At 26.9% G+C, this 20,106-nt stretch overlaps 3 protein-coding genes across 3 annotated transcripts; all 3 read left to right on the top strand.

Moving 5' to 3' along the window:
• Positions 1-559: 559 nt before the first annotated feature.
• LOC130670328 (xylosyltransferase oxt) lies at positions 560-5,879 on the top strand. The gene is made up of 5 exons (XM_057473697.1): positions 560-1,014; positions 1,174-1,658; positions 2,071-2,213; positions 2,344-2,510; positions 3,697-5,879. Exons 1-5 carry the CDS (start codon positions 832-834, stop codon positions 5,629-5,631), a joined length of 2,913 nt encoding a protein of 970 aa, XP_057329680.1. The 5' UTR covers positions 560-831; the 3' UTR covers positions 5,632-5,879.
• A 3,431-nt stretch (positions 5,880-9,310) lies between these two features.
• LOC130670337 (TD and POZ domain-containing protein 2-like) lies at positions 9,311-11,084 on the top strand. The gene is made up of 2 exons (XM_057473708.1): positions 9,311-9,523; positions 9,613-11,084. Exon 2 carries the CDS (start codon positions 9,830-9,832, stop codon positions 10,949-10,951), a length of 1,122 nt encoding a protein of 373 aa, XP_057329691.1. The 5' UTR covers positions 9,311-9,523; positions 9,613-9,829; the 3' UTR covers positions 10,952-11,084.
• Positions 11,085-13,301: 2,217 nt separating this feature from the next.
• On the top strand, positions 13,302-19,294 carry LOC130670341 (E3 ubiquitin-protein ligase ZNRF2). Its single transcript, XM_057473711.1, has 5 exons — positions 13,302-13,483; positions 13,571-14,249; positions 16,126-16,221; positions 16,882-16,987; positions 18,145-19,294. The coding sequence occupies exons 2-5, from the start codon at positions 13,859-13,861 to the stop codon at positions 18,200-18,202; spliced, it is 651 nt and encodes a 216-aa protein (XP_057329694.1). The 5' UTR covers positions 13,302-13,483; positions 13,571-13,858; the 3' UTR covers positions 18,203-19,294.
• The last annotated feature ends 812 nt before the right edge of the window (positions 19,295-20,106 follow it).

The raw sequence follows: 20,106 nt of genomic DNA, 5'->3' as shown, positions 1-20,106 counted from the left end.
TTAATTATTTTTTGTTTTTCAGATAAAAGTACTTGTACACCTTCAAAAGAAACAAATAAAATTGAATGAAAAAAAAAAAACCAATAGTAGAGTATAAATTTTCTATGAAATTTTGAATTGGGTTCAATGAAATTTTATTCAAAATTTTTATTTTCATTCATTCTGATTGCTTTTAATTGGATTTCAGTAGATATTTAATTAGATTTTGTAATCAGAGAATTTTAAATTTAAATGTATAATTAAATTTATACAGAATAAGATACTTCCGCTACCCTCGAAGTCGATTCTTACCCTCTTGATAGCTGAGTCGATACTAAATTTTACGATTTGTTACATTTTCAAATAATAAATTTTAAAATACATTTAATTTTAATGTCAACTGATATCTATTATAAAATAAAATAATTCTCTAAATTATTTGAATTATTTTTTAAAAAATTAAAATTCGATCGGTTAATTTAAATATACCAAAATTTTATTAGTCAGCAAATTAACGGGTCCCTAGACAAAATAACTCCAAGGCTGAACTAACGTTAGCAAAAATTGACGTTATAAATATAATTTTAAAAAATAGCTTTTATATTATGAGCATACGAAAAATTACCCTTAATCGGAGCATGATATTCATGCTTATATATATAATATATATACAGAGCATTGTCGAGTTAAATAGTAATAGCAGCAGCAGCAGCAGTAAGTAGAGCAGTGGCAGCAGTAACTATAAAAGCAATAAAATTTTCATCTCTCTTTACTATACGTTGTGAGAGATGATGATCAAGTACCATCACTACCATCGTTGCTGTATAGTTGAACATGAAAGCCAAATGAAGTATGGTTCGTTCACCCAAAATGGCAGCAAAAGGGCTGCTAGAAGGCCGGTCATCAAATTGTTTAAGAAAATATCGTATATTTTTTATTTTTGTCGGTACAATAATGTGCGTACAAGTTTATCTAGCTTATTCCTTTTTTAAATTTGAAAATCAAGACCAGACGTCAGTACATTCTTCTGACGAGGTAAATAAATCTTTTTTTAGTTAACCTTGTGCTATTTAACACTCGTCGTTTAAAATAAATAAATAAACAATTAAAATTATTTTTTATTTATTTTAAAATTAATTGGTAATGATAATAATAATAGTGATAATAATAAGGACAATATTTATTTAATTACAGGTTAATCCTGGAAAAATTGACAGGAGTGATGGTTTACCACAACAATATAAACAATTAAAATTACCGCCTGACAAACATGTGAATAATGGCAATAGTAATAATAAGTTGCTGTCGATGCAAAATCGTACGGCTAAAATAAGCAAATTGGACAGAGAATCATTGAACTTTGTACCGAGTTGTGATGTGACAGGTCGAGAAGCAATAAGTGCTGTCACACGTGCACGCAGTCAAGCCTGCAAAGAATTAATAGTCAATGTGTCATGTTTGAGTCAACAGGGTGAACTTTATCCTGAAAGATTATACTCGTCTTGTCCACATTCACTTGGTTTTATCAGAAGTCCTAAAAGTTTAGGATGTTTTAAAGATGATAAAATTCTAAGAATTTTATCTGATTATTATATCACTTTTAAAACAAATAATTCTCCAGAGAATTGTGCCTTTTTGTGTTTACAGTCTGGTTATCCTTTTGCAGGAACTGAATATTCGTATGTATTTTATTGTTTGGTAAACATTTACAAGTGGGGGCCACTCCATTTTCAACGCTTTATAAAAATCATAAAAATGAGATATTGTTTTTTTTACAATTGTTTCTTTTTTTATGCAGTCTTCAAAATAAAATATTATATTATCCGCGAAAAATCATATGAAACAAATTTCAACGAAAAACTGAGAAATTTTTCATTTTTCGTACTTTCAATCGCGAAAAAGTCATTTAAATTTTAATTTTCCAACATCGCTTTATTTTTTGTCACAAATGGGCCGTAAAAACATCGGAATCCAAAAAATAAACGTTGAAAATGTTAATTTTTCGCCTAGATATGGCCCAAAATAGAGTGGCCACTTGTAAACAAATACCTATTGTTTTTTTTATTAATTAATTAACTACTTTTATTTTAGAACTGAGTGTTTTTGTGGAATAGATGAACCATCGTCTGTAAAACGTTTACCAGACTCTAGTTGTAATATGAAATGTTCGGGAGATTCTAAGCAATCATGTGGTGGCTACTTAGCTATCAATGTTTATCGTACTGGTATTCAAAGTAATTATTATTTGTTATCTTTTTCATGTGTTCTGATAAGAAAATTTATTATTTTAAAAAGTTATCAGTCAAAATAAAACTAGTGGTCTAAATAAATTTTATTAATATTTGTTTTTTTTTTTTCTTACAGAATTTAAGGTACAAGAAGCAAGAAATTCAAGTATCAAAACTGGTAAAGAAAAACCAGCAAGAATAGCTTTTTTATTAACAGTTAATGGACGTGCTAGTCGACAAGTTAAACGTTTAATTAATATACTTTATGATCCATTACATTTTTATTATATTCATGTTGATGCAGTACGTATTTAAATTATTTATAATAATTATGAAACAAACAATTACTTAGTTTTTAAAAGATTTTGTCTATAGATTTTTAAATGCTGGAGACGATTATGCTATCAGCAAATTTTTCTTACGCTACCGTTTAAAGATAACAGCAATTTATGTTTTAGAAACATCTAATTTTTATTATTTCTAATTACCGAGATATTAAAAGTTGAGACATAAATTTTTTTACAGAAAATAAAGTTGTAGCTTAAGAAGTTCAATTCATTTCTAAAAAATTTGGACTTGATATTTATTTGATCAATGGTTATTTGGAAAATTAGATCTCAGATGTTAATTTACGACACCAGGCTCAGCATTTAAAAATTTATAGTTAATTTCAAGTGAAAATTTTGAGGACATTTTCAGACAGTGCCCTCACTTTTTAAAAATATGCAACGACTTTCAATTGTCATAATCGTATTCAAATTTTATTAATTAATTAAAAAAAAATTAAAACCTAAATTGAAAAAAAGACAATGTAGTTGCAATTTCACCGAGGTATAGAATTTTTTAAAAATTACTAACAGTTGTTATCAAATTTGGAGTAAAACGAAATTTGTTGAATAAATTTTAGCCTACGAAATTTGAAAATTCGAATTATAAAATTGGTATGAAGATTTTACTGAAATGTATTTTCCAAATTTCGTTTAACTCCCAATTGACGTCAACTAAGTAATTTTTTTTAAATCTATACCTCGGCGAAATTGCAACTACGTCGTCCTTTTTTCAAGAAATGCTTCAATTTTTTGTTTAATTCATTGATAAAATTTTGATACGCTTATGACAGTTGAAAGTCATTTATTAATTTATTAACGCCTACCGCAATTTACAAAATTTTTCAATATTCATTTGCTTTATCACAGTGCGAATAAAGAAAAAAACAGCAACAATAAAAAAAATTTAAAAAAAGAATAACAATGAACCATAAAAGAATAAACATGAACATTCAAACAGTTTAATTATTGGACTCAGTTTTTACTCTATTTTCCATTTCCAATCGAATTGACTTCTTGAATGTATTTATAGATCCACCAAAACAATTACCGATTTCGAGTAGTCATTTACTAATATAAATTTGAAAATTTTTAAAAAGCGGAGGACACTGTCTACAAATGGCCTTAATAACGTCTAATTAAATAAAATTTATTTGTTCTAGAGACAAGATTATATGTATCGTGAAATGTTGAAAGTGGAAAAAGTGTGTCGAAGAAAAAATATTAAAGTTGCAAGAGGTTTAAACCTACGGCATGCAAGTATATGGGGTGGTGCTAGTCTACTAACAACATTATTGACCTCAGCTCAACAAATGTTGCAACATTCACAGCATTGGGATTTTTTGGTAAATTTATCAGAATCAGATTTTCCAATAAAAAGTAACAAACATTTAACTGATTTTCTGACGTGGAATAGAGGATATAATTTTGTTAAATCACACGGCAGAGAAGTTCAACGATTTATATCAAAACAAGGTCTTGATAAAACATTTGTTGAATGTGAAGCGCGAATGTGGAGGTTGGGTGACAGAAAATTACCTAAAGGTATACAAATTGATGGTGGTAGTGATTGGGTAGCCCTGAGTCGTGATTTTGTTGAATATGTTGCTGATTCTCAACCTGATGATCTTGTTACTGGTTTATTAAAAATATTTCAATACACATTACTGCCAGCCGAATCATTTTTTCATACTGTTCTCAGAAATTCTAAGTTCTGTGATACTTATGTTGATAATAATTTACACGTCACTAATTGGAAACGTAAATTAGGATGTAAATGCCAGTATAAAGCCATCGTTGATTGGTGCGGTTGCAGTCCTAATGATTTTAAATCTGATGATTTCACTCGTATACGAAATACCGAAGATCGTAATTTATTTTTCGCTCGCAAATTTGAACCAGTTATCGATCAACGTATTATTGATAAAGTTGAACAATGGCTTTATCCAGACAAATATAACGATAGTAAATCAAAAAAAGGTTACGATATGTATTGGCAAAATTTGTATCATCAAGCAGATTTAAGTCCAACATGTGACGATACACTTCTGACTATTTCAAATTCATTAGCAAGACTTACTTACGCTAAATTTAACGTCAATTCAACTTATATTCGTCTTTTAGAAACAACTGCGTTCTTTAAAAATAATAAATTTAATAGTATTTTAATATTAGCCGAGTTTAATAATGCAGTCAAAGCTTCTGAGACAACTAATTTATTAATTAATAATAATAATAGTAGTAGCAATAATAATAATAATAATTTTCCTGAGCGTATTGAAGCATTAGTTACATTGAAACGTAATTATACTGTCAATAAAACGTGGTCTGGGCGCATAAACTGGTTATCAGTAAATACAGATTATGATCAAAAGGAACAAACATTTAGAAATTTTATGGGTGGTATTGGTCCAGTATCGTCGCCAATTTTAGCTTACGAATTTGATTTATCTCTCGTGACACCGAGGAATTTAACAGTACTGTGGATAAATCCCAGTGGGAGTTTAGTTGATGTTAATTATTTGCAAATTGAAGAGTCATCATTGATTGGTTCTGTCAAACCACAACTTGATGAACCATTGGCTATTGGAAAATGGAATGTTTTATTGATTGCTGATACAGTATTAGCTGCTCAGTTAACATTCTTTGTAACTCCACTTGAGTACTGGAAAAATCGTAAAATTACATCTAAAAAAGCGCGTGAAATTCACAATGGTAACAATAAATCTGATCGTTTACCGCGGGAAATAAATCGCAAATGGTTGGATATCATAAAAGACAGTGGGTTATCACGTAGTAATGATAATAATTACAATGAAAACAATAATAATATTAAAAATAATAATAATGAAATTAATGAGAGATTAGGACTGGATTTAAATAAATGGATTGATGAACTTGTAAGACAGTATTACTCTATCGATGATTTGTGTATCGTTAGTAAAGGTCAGTTACGCAATAAAATTAATTATAATAATAATAATAATAATAATAATAATAATAATAATAATAATAATTTAAAACAATGTTATCAAACTAATTGGAGCTCTATGAGTCCTGATTCTAAGGCTGATCTTTATAATTTATGTGAAAAATAATTAATTATTATATTTATTATAATGAAAACGCCATTCACGTGCCATCATCATAAAAATCAACAATAATTTTAAACTATTATCATTTACTGTTAACGAACAAACGATAAATTAATATAAATTTAACATAATTAACAAAAATAATTAATCGCCTTTGTATAATAAACGGTAAATATTTTTGTAATGAATATCTGTATATATTATAATTTATAATGGATTTGTATATAATAATAATTAATATACAAAATGTAATTAAAGTTAATAATATTGATTAAAAACATTTGTTTATATTTATTACTCCTTTGACGAAATAGAGATTTTTGTTTTTAATTTAATTTCATATTAAAAAAACCTGAAAAACAGTTGATCCTGTGGGCCAACTCCAAAACTTTTCGCTATATTAATACACTTTCTATTGTATTAATTCATTAATAAATCTAGATAGATAAAATTATTGGCTTATCATGTTGTACATGTTATTAAAATGAATTTCTTTTACGTCATCATTAAAGAAATTTATTATTGACCTTTGTCAATTACTTTGAATATTTATACAGAGTCAAGACTTTATTCAATCGCGTTAAATAATTAATTATTTGCTTAATATTTAGAATATTAATTAATGGGAATTTGAAAAATACATTATCATAAATTTGAATTTAAAAATTAAATAGTTGGTAGTGTGTTGGTAACAATGTGTACATTGATGGTGTAGTAATCGGACCCTCCGCCCGACGCACTTGTGCGCCTACCATTTACCCGGAAAAATTCAAATTCAGAATTAAATTATTATAGAAAAAGAGTTAATAACCAATAGAAAAAAAAAGCCTGTGTTAAAATTCTGAGTGAATTTTTAACACTTTCGTGTGTCAATTTAACACCCAGTATTTATCTTGTTTGAATTACTGCAATCGATTGATTTTTTAACACACAGAAATGTTATTTTATACGAAAGTAATACTTTTTATATGTTACATTCAAATTAACACACAAAATATGTTAAAAATAATCTCGATTATCACAAAAGAATTCTGGAAAAATTTGTTACTTCTAACATATACGAGTGTAACTTTTGCTACACTCACGACATGTTAAAATGACATGTACATAAGTGTAAAACGTTCGTTTTACACACGATATGTGTTGATTTTGACGAATCCTTTTTTACTGTGTAAATCGGTAAAATATATAGGTGTAATTCTGGAAGATACACTTATTTGGTCATTACAAATCTGAAATTTCTAAGAGTGGTATAAGAACACTTGTGCAACTAAGAATGAATGGTGATATCTTCATCTTACACATAAAGAAAAAATTAGCTGTGACCCCGATGAAAAAAGATTTTATACAATTGTATAGAATTATATATCAAATATATATAGACTATATATAATTATATATAGACTATATATGATTGGATAGAAAAAATGGCCCGATCCAATTGTATACAATTTGTATAGAAATTGTATACAATTCTATACAAATTGTATACAAGTCTATATAATTATATACAATTCTATATATTGCAATTATATAGAATTGTATAAAATTATATAGAATTGTATATAATTTGTATAAAATTGTATATAAGTATATAGACTTGTATACAATTTGTATAAAATTGTATACAATTTTTATACAGTTGTATACAATTGGATCGGGCCATTTTTTGTATATAATTTTATACAATTGTATAAAATCTTTTTTCATCGGGACTTAAATACTTCCAATTTTTGACTATTGTGCTGTAATTAATACTGATATTACTAGTCAATAACAAATTAGATTACAGAGACAGCTTAATTTTTGTGTTTGTTATATGTTTAGGATATCGAAGTAAGAGTATGTAACACGATATCCCTGATTAAAAAAAATGATTAAAAATGATTTCACACGTTAAATGTCCATAAGAGACAGGATTAGAAATGATTTGAAGGATTAAGAAGTATTTAAAATGATTAAAAAACAAATCATTTTAAATACTTTTTAATCATTTTTTTTAATCAGGGATTATAAAAACTTACGCTGGCTTACGTTAAAGTCAAAGCGTGAGTTTTTCTTAACTTTTCTGATATATAAAACTTTGTATTTAAATCAAAAACCATTAATTAAAAATGATTTATCTACACTTATGCAAAAAATTAGAGGAACAAGAAAATTTTATAAATTTTTTAGTGATTTTTGGAAGGCTGTATTTTCGTGAAAAATGATCGTATCGAAAAAATAAAAAAGCAAATTGAAGCTTAAAATCTCTAGTTTAAAGAGAAAAAAAATTGTCCAAAAAACGAAGAAAAAAAAATCCGAGTAAAACATAGAAAAAAAGTAAAAAAATTCTTGTTTTGTCTCGTTTTTCGGAAAAAATTTTTTTTTTTCTCTTCACCTTACATTTAGTGAATAACTAACGCAAAAATGAAAGAAAACCAGAAAAAAATTAATTTTTTCATTTGGTAATGATTACACAAATTAAGGAACAAAACACGTTCCTTTAATAGTTTTGTAAAACTTTGAGCAATCGGCCGGACAAACGGTTCAATGGAACAATCTGAAAATTTCCAGGGTTTTTGGGGGTACATTAAGCTGTAAAATCACCTGGCAACATTAACCTTTGCATCAATATTTGCAAAGTAGCGATGAGTTGACTAAAAAACCAGAAAATGGCCATTTTTTGTGGGTTTTTCAAATTGATATTAAGGATAAGAAAAATTTTTTTTTTTTAATCGAAAATGGAACTTGTAGGCTGAGATATCGATAATCAAAGACAAAAGGATCTTTTTTCATTTGAAGGCTGATATCTCAGCAGCAAATTGTCGTACAGAGAAATTAAAAAAGCAAATTGTAGCTGAATAAATTTCCTAAACGAGCCATGAATTGGTTTTTTCGATAAAAAATTTCCCGGCCCCGTAGACCTAAAAAATAAAACTAAAAAATTTAGAAAAATTTTGTCTCGACCTATTTCTTCTGATTCCGCAAAAACCGTGGTTCAAAAAATTATTTTGCTGAAAGATCTTTAAACTAGAAGTTTCAAGCTTCAATTTTCTTTTTTCATTTTTTCGATACGATCATTTTTCACGAAAATACAGCCTTCCAAAAATCACTAAAAAATTTATAAAATTTTCTTTTTCTTCTAATTTTTTGGATAAGTGTATTATAGAGCCTTATTTTCGCAGAGGTGATATTCGTCAAGATTATCTTGTGCTGCCAAATTGTCATAGTACTAAATACAATAGGTCATTTCTGGTTAGTACTATCAGAGTTTGGAATGAGTTACCAGTCAATTGTACACAACAGCCAACTTTTTTGCAATTTCGTAAATCAACTTATGTATATTTTTTGAGTATGTAATTAATTAGGAGTTAAACAAAATTTGTTGAATAAATTTTAGCCCATAAAATTTGGAAATTCGAATTATAAAATGGACATTTTATAATTCGAAGATTTTACTGAAATTTATTCAACAAATTTCGTTCAACTCCCATTTGATATCAACTGTAAGTAATTTTTTTTTAAATCTACATCTCAGCGAAATTGTCCTTTTTTAAATTTATGGTTATTTCCTTTTTTTCTAATCATTTATTTATGGATTTTAATTTTCCCGGGTAAATGACGGGCACTCCCGTGCGCTGGGGTGGATGCTCGAACACACCATAAGTTATAGATTTTTGAAATCTATGATGACAAACAATTGAAATCCCAACTTCCAGGTGACGAGTTTTACATTTCAATTCTCATTGTTACTTTTTTATCATAATTTTTTTCAATTATTTTCTACTATTTGTTTAAGTTAATAGTGCAAATTAAATATTCAAAAGTGTTTTGATAAACTGGGATTTCCATTTTTGAATTTGGTCTTTCCAAAACAAACTATTTTGTAGCAGCCACTTGTGGAAATTAACAGGTTAAGTATTTTATCAGTAGATTTTAAAAATTATTTTTTGTTTTAGTGAATAAATAATTTTTTATTATTATTTTTCTTAATTTTCATAGCTGTTACCCTAGTGGCAATATTGATCAATTTTGGAGCAAATCTTGAGCAAGTCAAGGAGAATACAGCGAAATATTATATCTATATATACTGTGATTTCAAGATCTTGACTAAAAGATACCTACTAGGGTACAAGGATATAAAAAATATATTTGGATTTAGCAGATTGAAGTAGAATTTTTTTGATTAGATTTATCGAGGGTTAATTCATTATAAAACATGACAATGAATGTAAATTCAGAGGCAGAGATAATAAAATTTACGTGGAACATTGATTCTGTGATTGGTGTTAAGTCATGGGTTTGCTCGGAACAGTTCTATTCAGCTGGTACAGCTCCAGTTAGTTTTGATCTCGGGTTACGGCAGGCTGATTCTACTCCTCAGAGATTACTTTATCTACGAGTACGAAAAAATAACTTGAGACAAGTAAAGGATAGTATACAGATTGATCAAATTCATACACCACAAAAGTTTGATAACCCACCAAAAAAATTTGATAATCCACCACAAAACGTAAAATTGTCTAAGTTCTATTCTAGAGTATTTAGTAACTCTTCTATTCCATCTATTCCATCTATTCCGTCTTCTTCTATTCATGCTTCTAATTTCAATAACACAAAACCTTCAGTAACTCGTTTATGCACATTAGAAAGAAATAGATGGAAAGAGTCTTTAATTCTTAATATTAGAGAATATACAAATGAATCGTCCAAAGTATTGCCTGATGATAAATGTAATTCTTATTTAAAGATGACGATTGAATGTAAAATCATTTTACAAGGTTTTATTAGTGAACAGCCTGAAAAAATTATGCCAATCAATTTTCATAAATTTCTAAACGCAGATGTATTCAACGACATCACTCTAATAGTTGATGGTAAAGAATTACCAGCACACAAAGTTATTTTGTCGGTGCACAGTCCGTATTTTAACGCGATGCTAACCACCGACATGAAAGAAGTCAAAGAAAATCGTATTACAATTAAAAATTTCTCACTTGATATTATTACTGAGATGCTAGAATTTTTTTATACCGGAAAAACAAATGCAATTAAAGACGTCGACGTTGCTTTGAAAATGATTGAGGTTGCAGCGATGTATCAAATCATCAACTTGATAGAAATTTGCGAGCGCACATTATTAAAAAACATGAATATTGATAATGTTTTATCTATTACAAATGTTGCTGATGATTTCAATCTTACTCAACTACGTCATAAAGGGATTGAATTTATATTTGATAACAAAAATTTAATTGTTAAACTTCCTGAATTTAAGGATTTATGTCAAAATAAACCTTTGTTGATGTTTGAATTAATGAAGTGTACTCTCTTAAAATGAACCAGTGAATATATTGGAGAAACATGATTGAGTTTTTTTTTTGTCAACAAAATTAATCTAAAATGTTTGTACTGCGTTTTTTAAAATATTCTTCAACTGATGTATTATTGTCTTGTAATTTTTAATAAATTCAGCAAAATTTTGTAATCACTCAAATAATATTTATTTACATATATTTAAATACATATGGGTCATTCCATCAAATAAAGTAATTTTTACGGGGCGACCCTCGTCAATTTGGTTCAACCCAGGAAAAAATCGGCATGCACGATCATGCGTAATTCATGTCTGATCATGCATATTCCATACCTACTTACATGTACGAGATCACATACGTTGGCCAGCGCAGTGGATAGCATTGAATACTTGGAATCGGAAGGATACCGGTTCGAGCTCAGTAATCACCGGGGCTTATTCATCAACCAAAATCATATCTATATTTCTTTTAAGTAACGCTCCCAGATTAAAAATACTCATTGAAAAGTATTGAAAATTATTTCAATTTTTTTCAATCCATACGGAAACTTTAAAAAATATTAAATGGAATTGAAATTTCGGTCATTTGAATACTTTCTAATTCCTATAATGGAATTCAAAAGTATTGAAAAGAATTCAATCTTTTATCATTTCAATAACTTCCACGTAATATAAAATATGGAACTATTTTAGTATTGAGAAGGATTTAGAAAAATTGAAAATTCTCAATTTTTTCCAATTCTTTTCAATCCTACACTCGATCCAAAATATGGAACTATTTTAGTATTGAAAAGGATTTAGAAAGATTGGAAAATGTGAATTCATTAAAATTTTTTTCAATCCCACACGTGACCCGAAATGTGAAATTATTTTGTTATTGAGAAGTATTCAGAAGGATTGAAAATGTCAATTCATTTGAATCTTTTTCAATCCAACTTTAAACCCGAAATATGGAACTATTTTGGTATTGAGGAAGGTTTAGAAAGATTGAAAACTGTCAATTTATTCGAATTTTTTTCAATGCTACTCTTGTAACCCTAAAATTCGAATCTTTTCTGTTATTGACGAGGATTCAGAAAGATTAAAAATATCAATTTATTCGAATCTTTTTCAATTCTTTGGAAGTTTGGAAATTCTTATATTATTTTTAGATTCAATATAATTGAAAAGTATTAATTTTATGTCCAGATGAAAACCTTGTGGAATAGGACTTATTAAAAAGTATTCAATTCTCATCTTTTTTAATGCTTTTCAATGAGTATTTTTAATCTTTCTTAGTTTTTTTTTCGCAATATAATTTTTTTTTTGTGCATGCTCAAGTAAGATCATATATGCTCATGACTGGCCAATATTCAGACATGATCATGCATGAGATTAGCGAATGATCATGCATGCCGATTTTTTCCTAGGAAACTTTATGGAGCCGTTCTATATATTCAATAAAAAATTCTTTGAAAATTTAAGCCCTTAATATGCATCCGTTTCAGTCACAATTTTTTTGAATTAAAAAAAATTTTTTTTTTTTATTTTAAGTTTCAGGAGACCCTTTAAAATCGATTAACATGAGTAATTGAGTACTAGTTCCTAGGATACTCAGGGACGCCTGCCATATACCCGGGAAAATTAAAATTCATAATTAAATTAATAATTAAGGTCATTCTAAGGCAGTGCCCCCCACTTTTTAAAAAGTTTCAATGACTTTTAACTGTCATAAGCGTATTAAAATTTTCAAAAAATTACTTACAATTGATATCAATTGGGAGTTACACGAAATTTGAGAAATAAATTTCAGTAAAGTCGTCATGTCAATTTCATAATTCGAATTTTTAAATTTTGTTGGCTAAAATTTATTCAATAAATTTCGTTTAATTCCCAATTGATATCAATTGTAAGTAATTTTTTGAAATTCTATATCTCAGCAAAATTACAACTACGCTGCCTTTTTTTAAATTAAGATTTTAATTTTTTTTTTTAATTAATTAATAAAATTTTAATACGCTTATGACGATTGAAAATCATTGCGTATTTTTAAAAAGTGGTGGGAACTGACCGAGAGTGCCCTTCAATTTTTTTTTATTTATATTGATACTATCTATAAAGATTATTTATAATCGAGATACTAAGATCTGTCGACTTAAATTTCACTTTAATCAGCACATTTAATAATTTATACATTCACTTTTTTTCTAATAATTTAATCATAAATTTGAATTTTCCCGGGAAAATGGCAGACGCTCCATGCGCCGGACGGAGGGTCTGAAGCCAGCATAAAATGCAGGCAGAATTACCAACACATTAGAATAAAAATATTAAAATTTGTCAATACTCTAGAGATAATTCTAGTAAAATCTTTAGTGAAAAAAATATATATAATCGCTTAAGATGTCGGTGTGATTGTTGTTTCGTGATGAACCCATTAGGCCGTGGATATTATTATATTTTATCCCGAAATGACTTGCTCGTTGTGGCAAAAATATATAAAATTTTGGCCTAAATTTATAAATAACAAGTGTTTCATTATTAATAATTACTATTATTAAACAATAATCAAATTTTGTTAGTGTTTTTATACAATACTTTTTTTTTATTCTTTCGTTTTTTCTTTTTTTTTATTGTTTTATTTTTATTTCTTTTTTTAAATAGACTAACATTTAATTCTTCTTGAAGAAGAGTTTTTACAAGTGTGTGTAACCACCAACGGAGATTGAAGAACCAGTAGGGTCACAGACTGACGATACGAATCGACTTTTTACCAAAAAAAAGTTAATTAAATACTCGGAACGAACGCGTGTTTTTAGGTATATAAATAAATATATACTGAAGTGAATATAAAAAAATATATTAATAAAATTTATTTGTTTAAAAATAAACAAAGCAGACAATAATAATAAAGTGTTGAAGTGTAATAAATAAAATAAATAATAATTTGTTATGGGAGCAAAAACAAGTACCGTAGCACAAGCTACGGGTGGAAATGGACAGTCTTCCACCGGTACAACAGCAACAAATGATTCAACAACAACAGCAACGACAATGCAGGGTTTTTCAATATTAAGATCACTACCTGGTGGTGTTAGTTTACTACAGCATCATAATCAACCTCAATCATCACGAGTTGCTGGTGATAATAGACAACGAGCAAGATCATTGAGTTCAGTGCCAGATTTGTCAGGGGAGCAGGCAGTTAACCTAGCAAATACTGTTGGTTTAAATGTTGGACAAGCACTTGGATTAGGTAATCTTGATTCTGATGACGGTGACGAGGACAGTGGTAGAGTTTACGCTACACACAGCTTGCCTTCACACATCTGGTCATTTAATGGTAAATTTAAACTTAATTTCAAATTTTAATGCTTTTTTATTATATTTTTTTTTCAGGTTTCCATCCTCTGATTAAGAAAAATTATTTGAAATGATTCAAAACAATTTGAAATTATTTAAAACAATTTGAATCGACTAATATATAGATATACACTTAGCATGGAGTAAATCATTTTTCTTAATATGATAGTTAAGTTAGCGGACATCTGACAATTTTTAAAACTTTAAAATAATAGAAAAGAAGAATAGTTTAGATAATTCGAAATTCAGTAGATGCATTTTTTTTAATTTCATTATTTTAATTATTCAATTTTTTTATACGTAATTAAAAAATTGTATGTCTGCTACATTTACACTCATTTCTTAATCAGGGTCATGCTGTTTTTTTTTCTTTTTTTTTTTTTTTTTTTTACAAATACCTCTAATGTCATTTTGAATAAATAAGATTATCTATTACAGTAAGAGTACCAGACAATATTTTTTATATTTTTAAATAAATAAACTAAATGTTTATAAAAAAATAAATTAAAAAAATTCTTACAAATTATTTTTTAAAAATCTACGCAAATTTACAAATGCGTAATTTGTTAAGAGAAATTAAAAAATTATCAGACTGTTATTTTAAGTATCGTTATTATATACTATTTATTTTATACATTAAAATAAATATATATAATGGTAAAATAAATACATAAACGTTTAAAGTCCCCTACTTTATTTTCATTCTTAATTTTTCCAAAAGATTAGTCACTAATTTCTTCTAGAAGCAATTAAAAGTACATTAGTATTAAATCGTAGTAATTTACCGAAAAATATTCTATAATTAACTTTAAATGTCCATAAAATTTATACATACATATACAAATATATGAAGATATATGATAAGGTTATGTACGCAATAATTACAAGACGTAATAACAACAAAATAATTTTCTGCCGTACTGTTGATAATGTCAGTGACGACAACAACGACAATGACAACGAATTACTACCGCTGGCAATTCACTAGTACGTTTATATATATTTATATATATATATATATATATATATATATATATATATATATATATATATATATATGTATATGTACGTCTTATAAAAGTGATGAAAGAATCATTAAAGTTAATATCAAGTTAAAGTAACACGAGCGAACATTCGATCTGATTTTTTTTTTATTTAAAAAATTATACGCAGTAGTCTATACCTATATATTTTTGTATACTAAATATATGTATATATAGATTGTGGATATATTGTATATATTGTATAGTACAAAGAAAAGGAAATACGTGGGTGTTTAACGGCATTTGTTTTGGCGCGTGTTGCTGAGGTGGTTGGCCTGGTAACCGTGGGTACAATCGATGCCGGCAGCGGCCCGGCACACGTTAGGTGATTTTATTGATAGTGTATATAAGCTGGTGTGTACATAGTTTCCACGATCTAAATATCAAGGCTACTGTTGTACGTACATCTGCACTTAATCATTGCATTGTTTTTTTTTTTTTTTAAATACTTTTTTTTTGTTTTGTTTTGTTCGTTTGTTAAAAATGTTTTGATGGTGATTTTATTTAAAAGTTTTATTATTTATTTTACTTATGGTTTGAATTGTTGAAGACTAGGATGGTGGTGATTAGGTTAGGCTAGGTCGCGAGGGCTTGGTGGTGATCACGATATGGGAGTTATTGTAAGCTCGTGTTTAAATGAATCAGAGACTGAAGTTGTACCAACACATCATGCAAGACGTGTTATCTATGGTTAGATTATTGCGTATTAATAAATTTTATTTATTTATTATTGATATGATGAAAATAAAACTTATATTTTTAATTAATAGTGATATTTAACTTATTGTAAATATGTATTTATTTTTTTTTAAGGTCTGAAATGCCCTGTTTGCTCCAAATTTATTCTGCCAGATGACATTGAGTGTCACTTGGTGATGTGCCTGACAAAACCACGTCTTAGCTACAACGGTAACGTATTTATTTTTATTATTGTCTGTTAAATTATATGAGTGTCAATGTATCAGACATCAGACAAATTTAAAACTATAAATAAATAGAGTAATTAATTTAAAAAATATTATTTATAAAAAGTGCCATTATTAATTTTAAAATTTTTTAAATGCGCATTTTTTAAATTTTATTTTATTACTTACTTAATTACTTACTCTATTTATTTATAATTTTAAATTTGTATGATGTCTGCTACATTTACACTCATTAAATTATTATAATTATTTTTTTTTTTATCATTGTGTACACGGTAGTTTATCGTAAGATTGTGATATTGATTTTTAATTATTACTTACATTCATTTCATTTTATTTATTGTAAAAACATTTTTTTTTCTAACTTGTACTCTTATTTTTATAAAAAAATTTTAATTGTTTTTATTAATAAAATATTTACTTTAATTAATGTAAATAATGGAATTATTATTAATATAATTATCATTGTATTTATAAAATGTTGATAATTGAGTAGAAGTTTGAACTCTGACTTCTTAAAATATCATTATGTTTAATAATGAAATCGCAGTATTCAATTTATCTCAATGTTTTAAACTCTTTTTTTTTTTTTTAATTGAATTGTTATTGATATCAATTATAATATATGTTATTATTATTACAGAGGATGTATTAGCCGATGAGAAGGGAGAATGTGTTATTTGCCTGGAGGATTTACAACCAGGTGATGTGATAGCCCGCTTACCTTGTCTGTGTATATACCACAAAAAGTAAGATACATAATTATATATATTATTAAATATTTACTGGATAATTATAATAAATGATATGTAGCAGGAATGTAAACAATACATTGAAAATATTAATTATTGATTTAGTGACGTTTCGATTCTTATATTGAATCTTCCTTAGACATCTATATAAATATTGTATATAAACGTTATATATACACGGAAAAGAATCGTAGTTGCTACAACAGCAGCTGTCGTTGAGGTTACTACAAATTGGAGTAAAAAAAATACCATTTCCAACTTGGAATAACCTCATCCACATGTGTAGTAACGTCAGTACTATTTATGTAGTATCCTTTACTACATATTGGAGAACCACAATTTTTTTTCCGTGTAACATAAAAAAAAAATTGGGTACAAAGTTGGTTCTTCCAACTCAATTACAAAACGCACGCTCGCTTATGAGATTTCCCATTTAAATAACATGGGAAAATTTTTTTTTAACTTTGAAATTTTATAACTCGTTGACGGATCAATAAATTGAAACGACCATAACATATTTTTGTAGAGGATTGAATGCTCTACATAAACGGTCTCTTATAATTTTTTGATAAATTTAACCGTTCAAAAGTTATTTTTTTTACCAAAATTTCACTTTTTTTTCCAAATAATTAATTTGTAAAACCTGTAATTTGTGAACTATGAAAATAAATAAACTATTCAATAATATATTAGCGATAAAACTGATAGTTTTGCTAGAAAAGTAAAAGGAATGAGGAATTTACCGTAAATTTGAATTAAAGCTTCAGTTACTTATGAACTGTTATATCTATCAAAAAATTATAAGATACCTTTTTTGTATAGCGTTCAATTTTCTACAAGAGTATTTATTAGTTATGTCAATGCATTGATCAGTTAATGAGTTATAAAATTCCAAAGTTAAAAAAAAATTTTTTCCGTGTTATTTAAATAGGAAATCTTAATTAGGCAAGTGCGCGTTTTGTAGTTGAGTTGGAGGACTCAACTTGGTACCCAATTTCTATTTATATTACATACAACAAAATTTATAAATCTTATTAATTGAGAAAATTAAAACATTCCTACTTTATATAATTTATTACTTATAACGAATGCGATTAAACAAAGTGATAATTGTAACAATTACAAGAGTAATAACAATGAAACTTTTATTACAGCTGCATTGATAAATGGTTTCAAGTAAACCGCAGCTGTCCTGAGCATCCTGGTGATTGATTTCCACTCGGTGAAATAAAAAGTAATTTAAAAATAATAAAAAACCGTAAAATAAAGCAAATCGAAATCAACTGAAAATGAAAAAAAGTGAAACAAATAATTGGTTAAATAAATAATAATAATAATAAAATATAAATATTGGACTCGAAGAGCAATCGATGAATTGTAAGTTGAGGAGTGACAGGAAAAGTGAGATGGGGGGGTTTAAAAAAAATACATATTTAACTAGTCAAGGGTGGCCGCTAGTCTGCGATGGTGATTTCTATTCGTAAACGTGGCGTTCGTTTGATTATAAATATTTAAATAATAATAATAATAATAATAATAATAAAAAAAGAAAAATAAACCAAGACTCGACTTTGATAAATTTTCGGGTTAAATTAATTAAGTAAATAAATAAGATAAATAAACAATGGACAGATTTAATTAAATTTTTAATTTTTAATATTAATAATGGGAGTTTCATCGCCATACGATACAGCTATTATGTGCTGATTATCTTATATGTACCTATAATTATTATTGATTATAATTATTACTATTATTATTATCATTACTACTATTATTATTATTATTATTTAAATTTTACTATTATTTAAATTTTAATTATTATTATTATTTTTATTCTATTAATGCTCTTTTGCTTGATACCGATTGTACCATATTTATAAATTTAATTAACTTAGTTTTACAATTTAAAGTCGAAAAAAAAAATAGTGTTTAAGCATAAAACCATTACCAATTAAGATCAATGAACATATTACTGTAATTATTATTATTACAATTCTGATTATTTTTGAGCGCGGGAAAAAGTGATGTTTAGTCGAAGATATACAAATATGTGTCTGTTTTAAAACAGGTGAGCTGTATCTTAGATAAATTATTATAATTATTAATTTTAATAATTTTACAATTGAGATAATGTATTGTTTTTTGTTGTCTGTTGGGGGATGAGTGCTAGAAAGGATATTTTTGATACTTTCATAAATGGGAGAGAACCAGGATGTGAAAGATATATTAATATGAAGTAAAGGATTTGTCATTGTGCTGTTGACGCTGTAGTAATAATAAAGGTTCTAATTGAATTTTTTTTTTTAATCTTTTTTTTTTGTACTAAATATAAATTTATCCTGGTGGTAATTGTTATTTTTACACAGAAGAAAAAGATTTTTTGGCGCAAAAAATATTCACTCGCACCAAGAAAATTTTTATTTGTCCCAAGAAATTTTTTGCATTATAAATTGACAACGCAAATTTTCTTGGGGTGAGAAAAAATTTTCTGAGGCTAGAAAAAAATTATTGCGTCAAAAATTTTTTTCTAGTCTTAGAAAAATATTTGTCTTTATAATGGGGATTTCACGGTTTCCATGGCGCCGCCAAATGACTGCGAATTCTTGTAGACCTCGACAAAATAAGATATTTTTAAAGAAAAACAATTTTTCGATATCTCGTTTAATTTTCAAGAAAAATAAATTTAAAGAAAAGCGCGATTTTTTAAAAAAAGTGAAAAATTTCGTAAGTGTGAATGTAGCAGACATCATACAAATTTTAAATTATCAATAAATAGAGTAAATAATTAATAAAATAAAATTGTCAAAAATGCGCATTTAAAAAATTTTGAAATTAATAAGTGCATTTTTAATAAATTATATTTTTTTAATTATTTACTCTATTTAATTATAATTTTAAATTTGTCTGATGTCTGTTACATTCACACTCATAACATTTCATAGATTTTAATATCTTAAATTTTTTTGTATTCTTTTTCGGAATCTACATTTAAAGACAAAAATTTTGAAAAAAAAACCGCTGAATTAGTCCATTTTTGAAGAAGTTATAGCTATTTAAAAAAGTCTTATTTCGTCGAGTTCTACGCAGTAAAAATTATTGTGGATCTGTGTTAA

The sequence above is a fragment of the Microplitis mediator genome, chromosome 6, assembly GCF_029852145.1.
Source record: "Microplitis mediator isolate UGA2020A chromosome 6, iyMicMedi2.1, whole genome shotgun sequence".
In the NCBI taxonomy this organism is placed as follows: Eukaryota; Metazoa; Arthropoda; class Insecta; order Hymenoptera; family Braconidae; genus Microplitis; species Microplitis mediator.
Note: the sequence above shows the minus strand (reverse complement) of the source record. Positions and strands in the feature narration are given on the sequence as shown.

What these genes read in the sequence shown, in the direction of transcription:
- LOC130670328 (XM_057473697.1), top strand. Translation starts at nt 832, where the DNA reads ATGGTTCGTTCACCCAAAATGGCAGCAAAAGGGCTGCTAGAAGGCCGG. An exon ending in TTTGCAGGAACTGAATATTC is followed by an intron (nt 1,659 to 2,070) that starts GTATGTATTTTA and finishes CTTTTATTTTAG; the next exon opens with AACTGAGTGTTTTTGTGGAA. An exon ending in ATTATATTCATGTTGATGCA is followed by an intron (nt 2,511 to 3,696) that starts GTACGTATTTAA and finishes TATTTGTTCTAG; the next exon opens with AGACAAGATTATATGTATCG.
- LOC130670337 (XM_057473708.1), top strand. Translation starts at nt 9,830, where the DNA reads ATGACAATGAATGTAAATTCAGAGGCAGAGATAATAAAATTTACGTGG.
- LOC130670341 (XM_057473711.1), top strand. Translation starts at nt 13,859, where the DNA reads ATGGGAGCAAAAACAAGTACCGTAGCACAAGCTACGGGTGGAAATGGA. An exon ending in ACACATCTGGTCATTTAATG is followed by an intron (nt 14,250 to 16,125) that starts GTAAATTTAAAC and finishes TTTTTTTTTAAG; the next exon opens with GTCTGAAATGCCCTGTTTGC. An exon ending in ACCACGTCTTAGCTACAACG is followed by an intron (nt 16,222 to 16,881) that starts GTAACGTATTTA and finishes TTATTATTACAG; the next exon opens with AGGATGTATTAGCCGATGAG.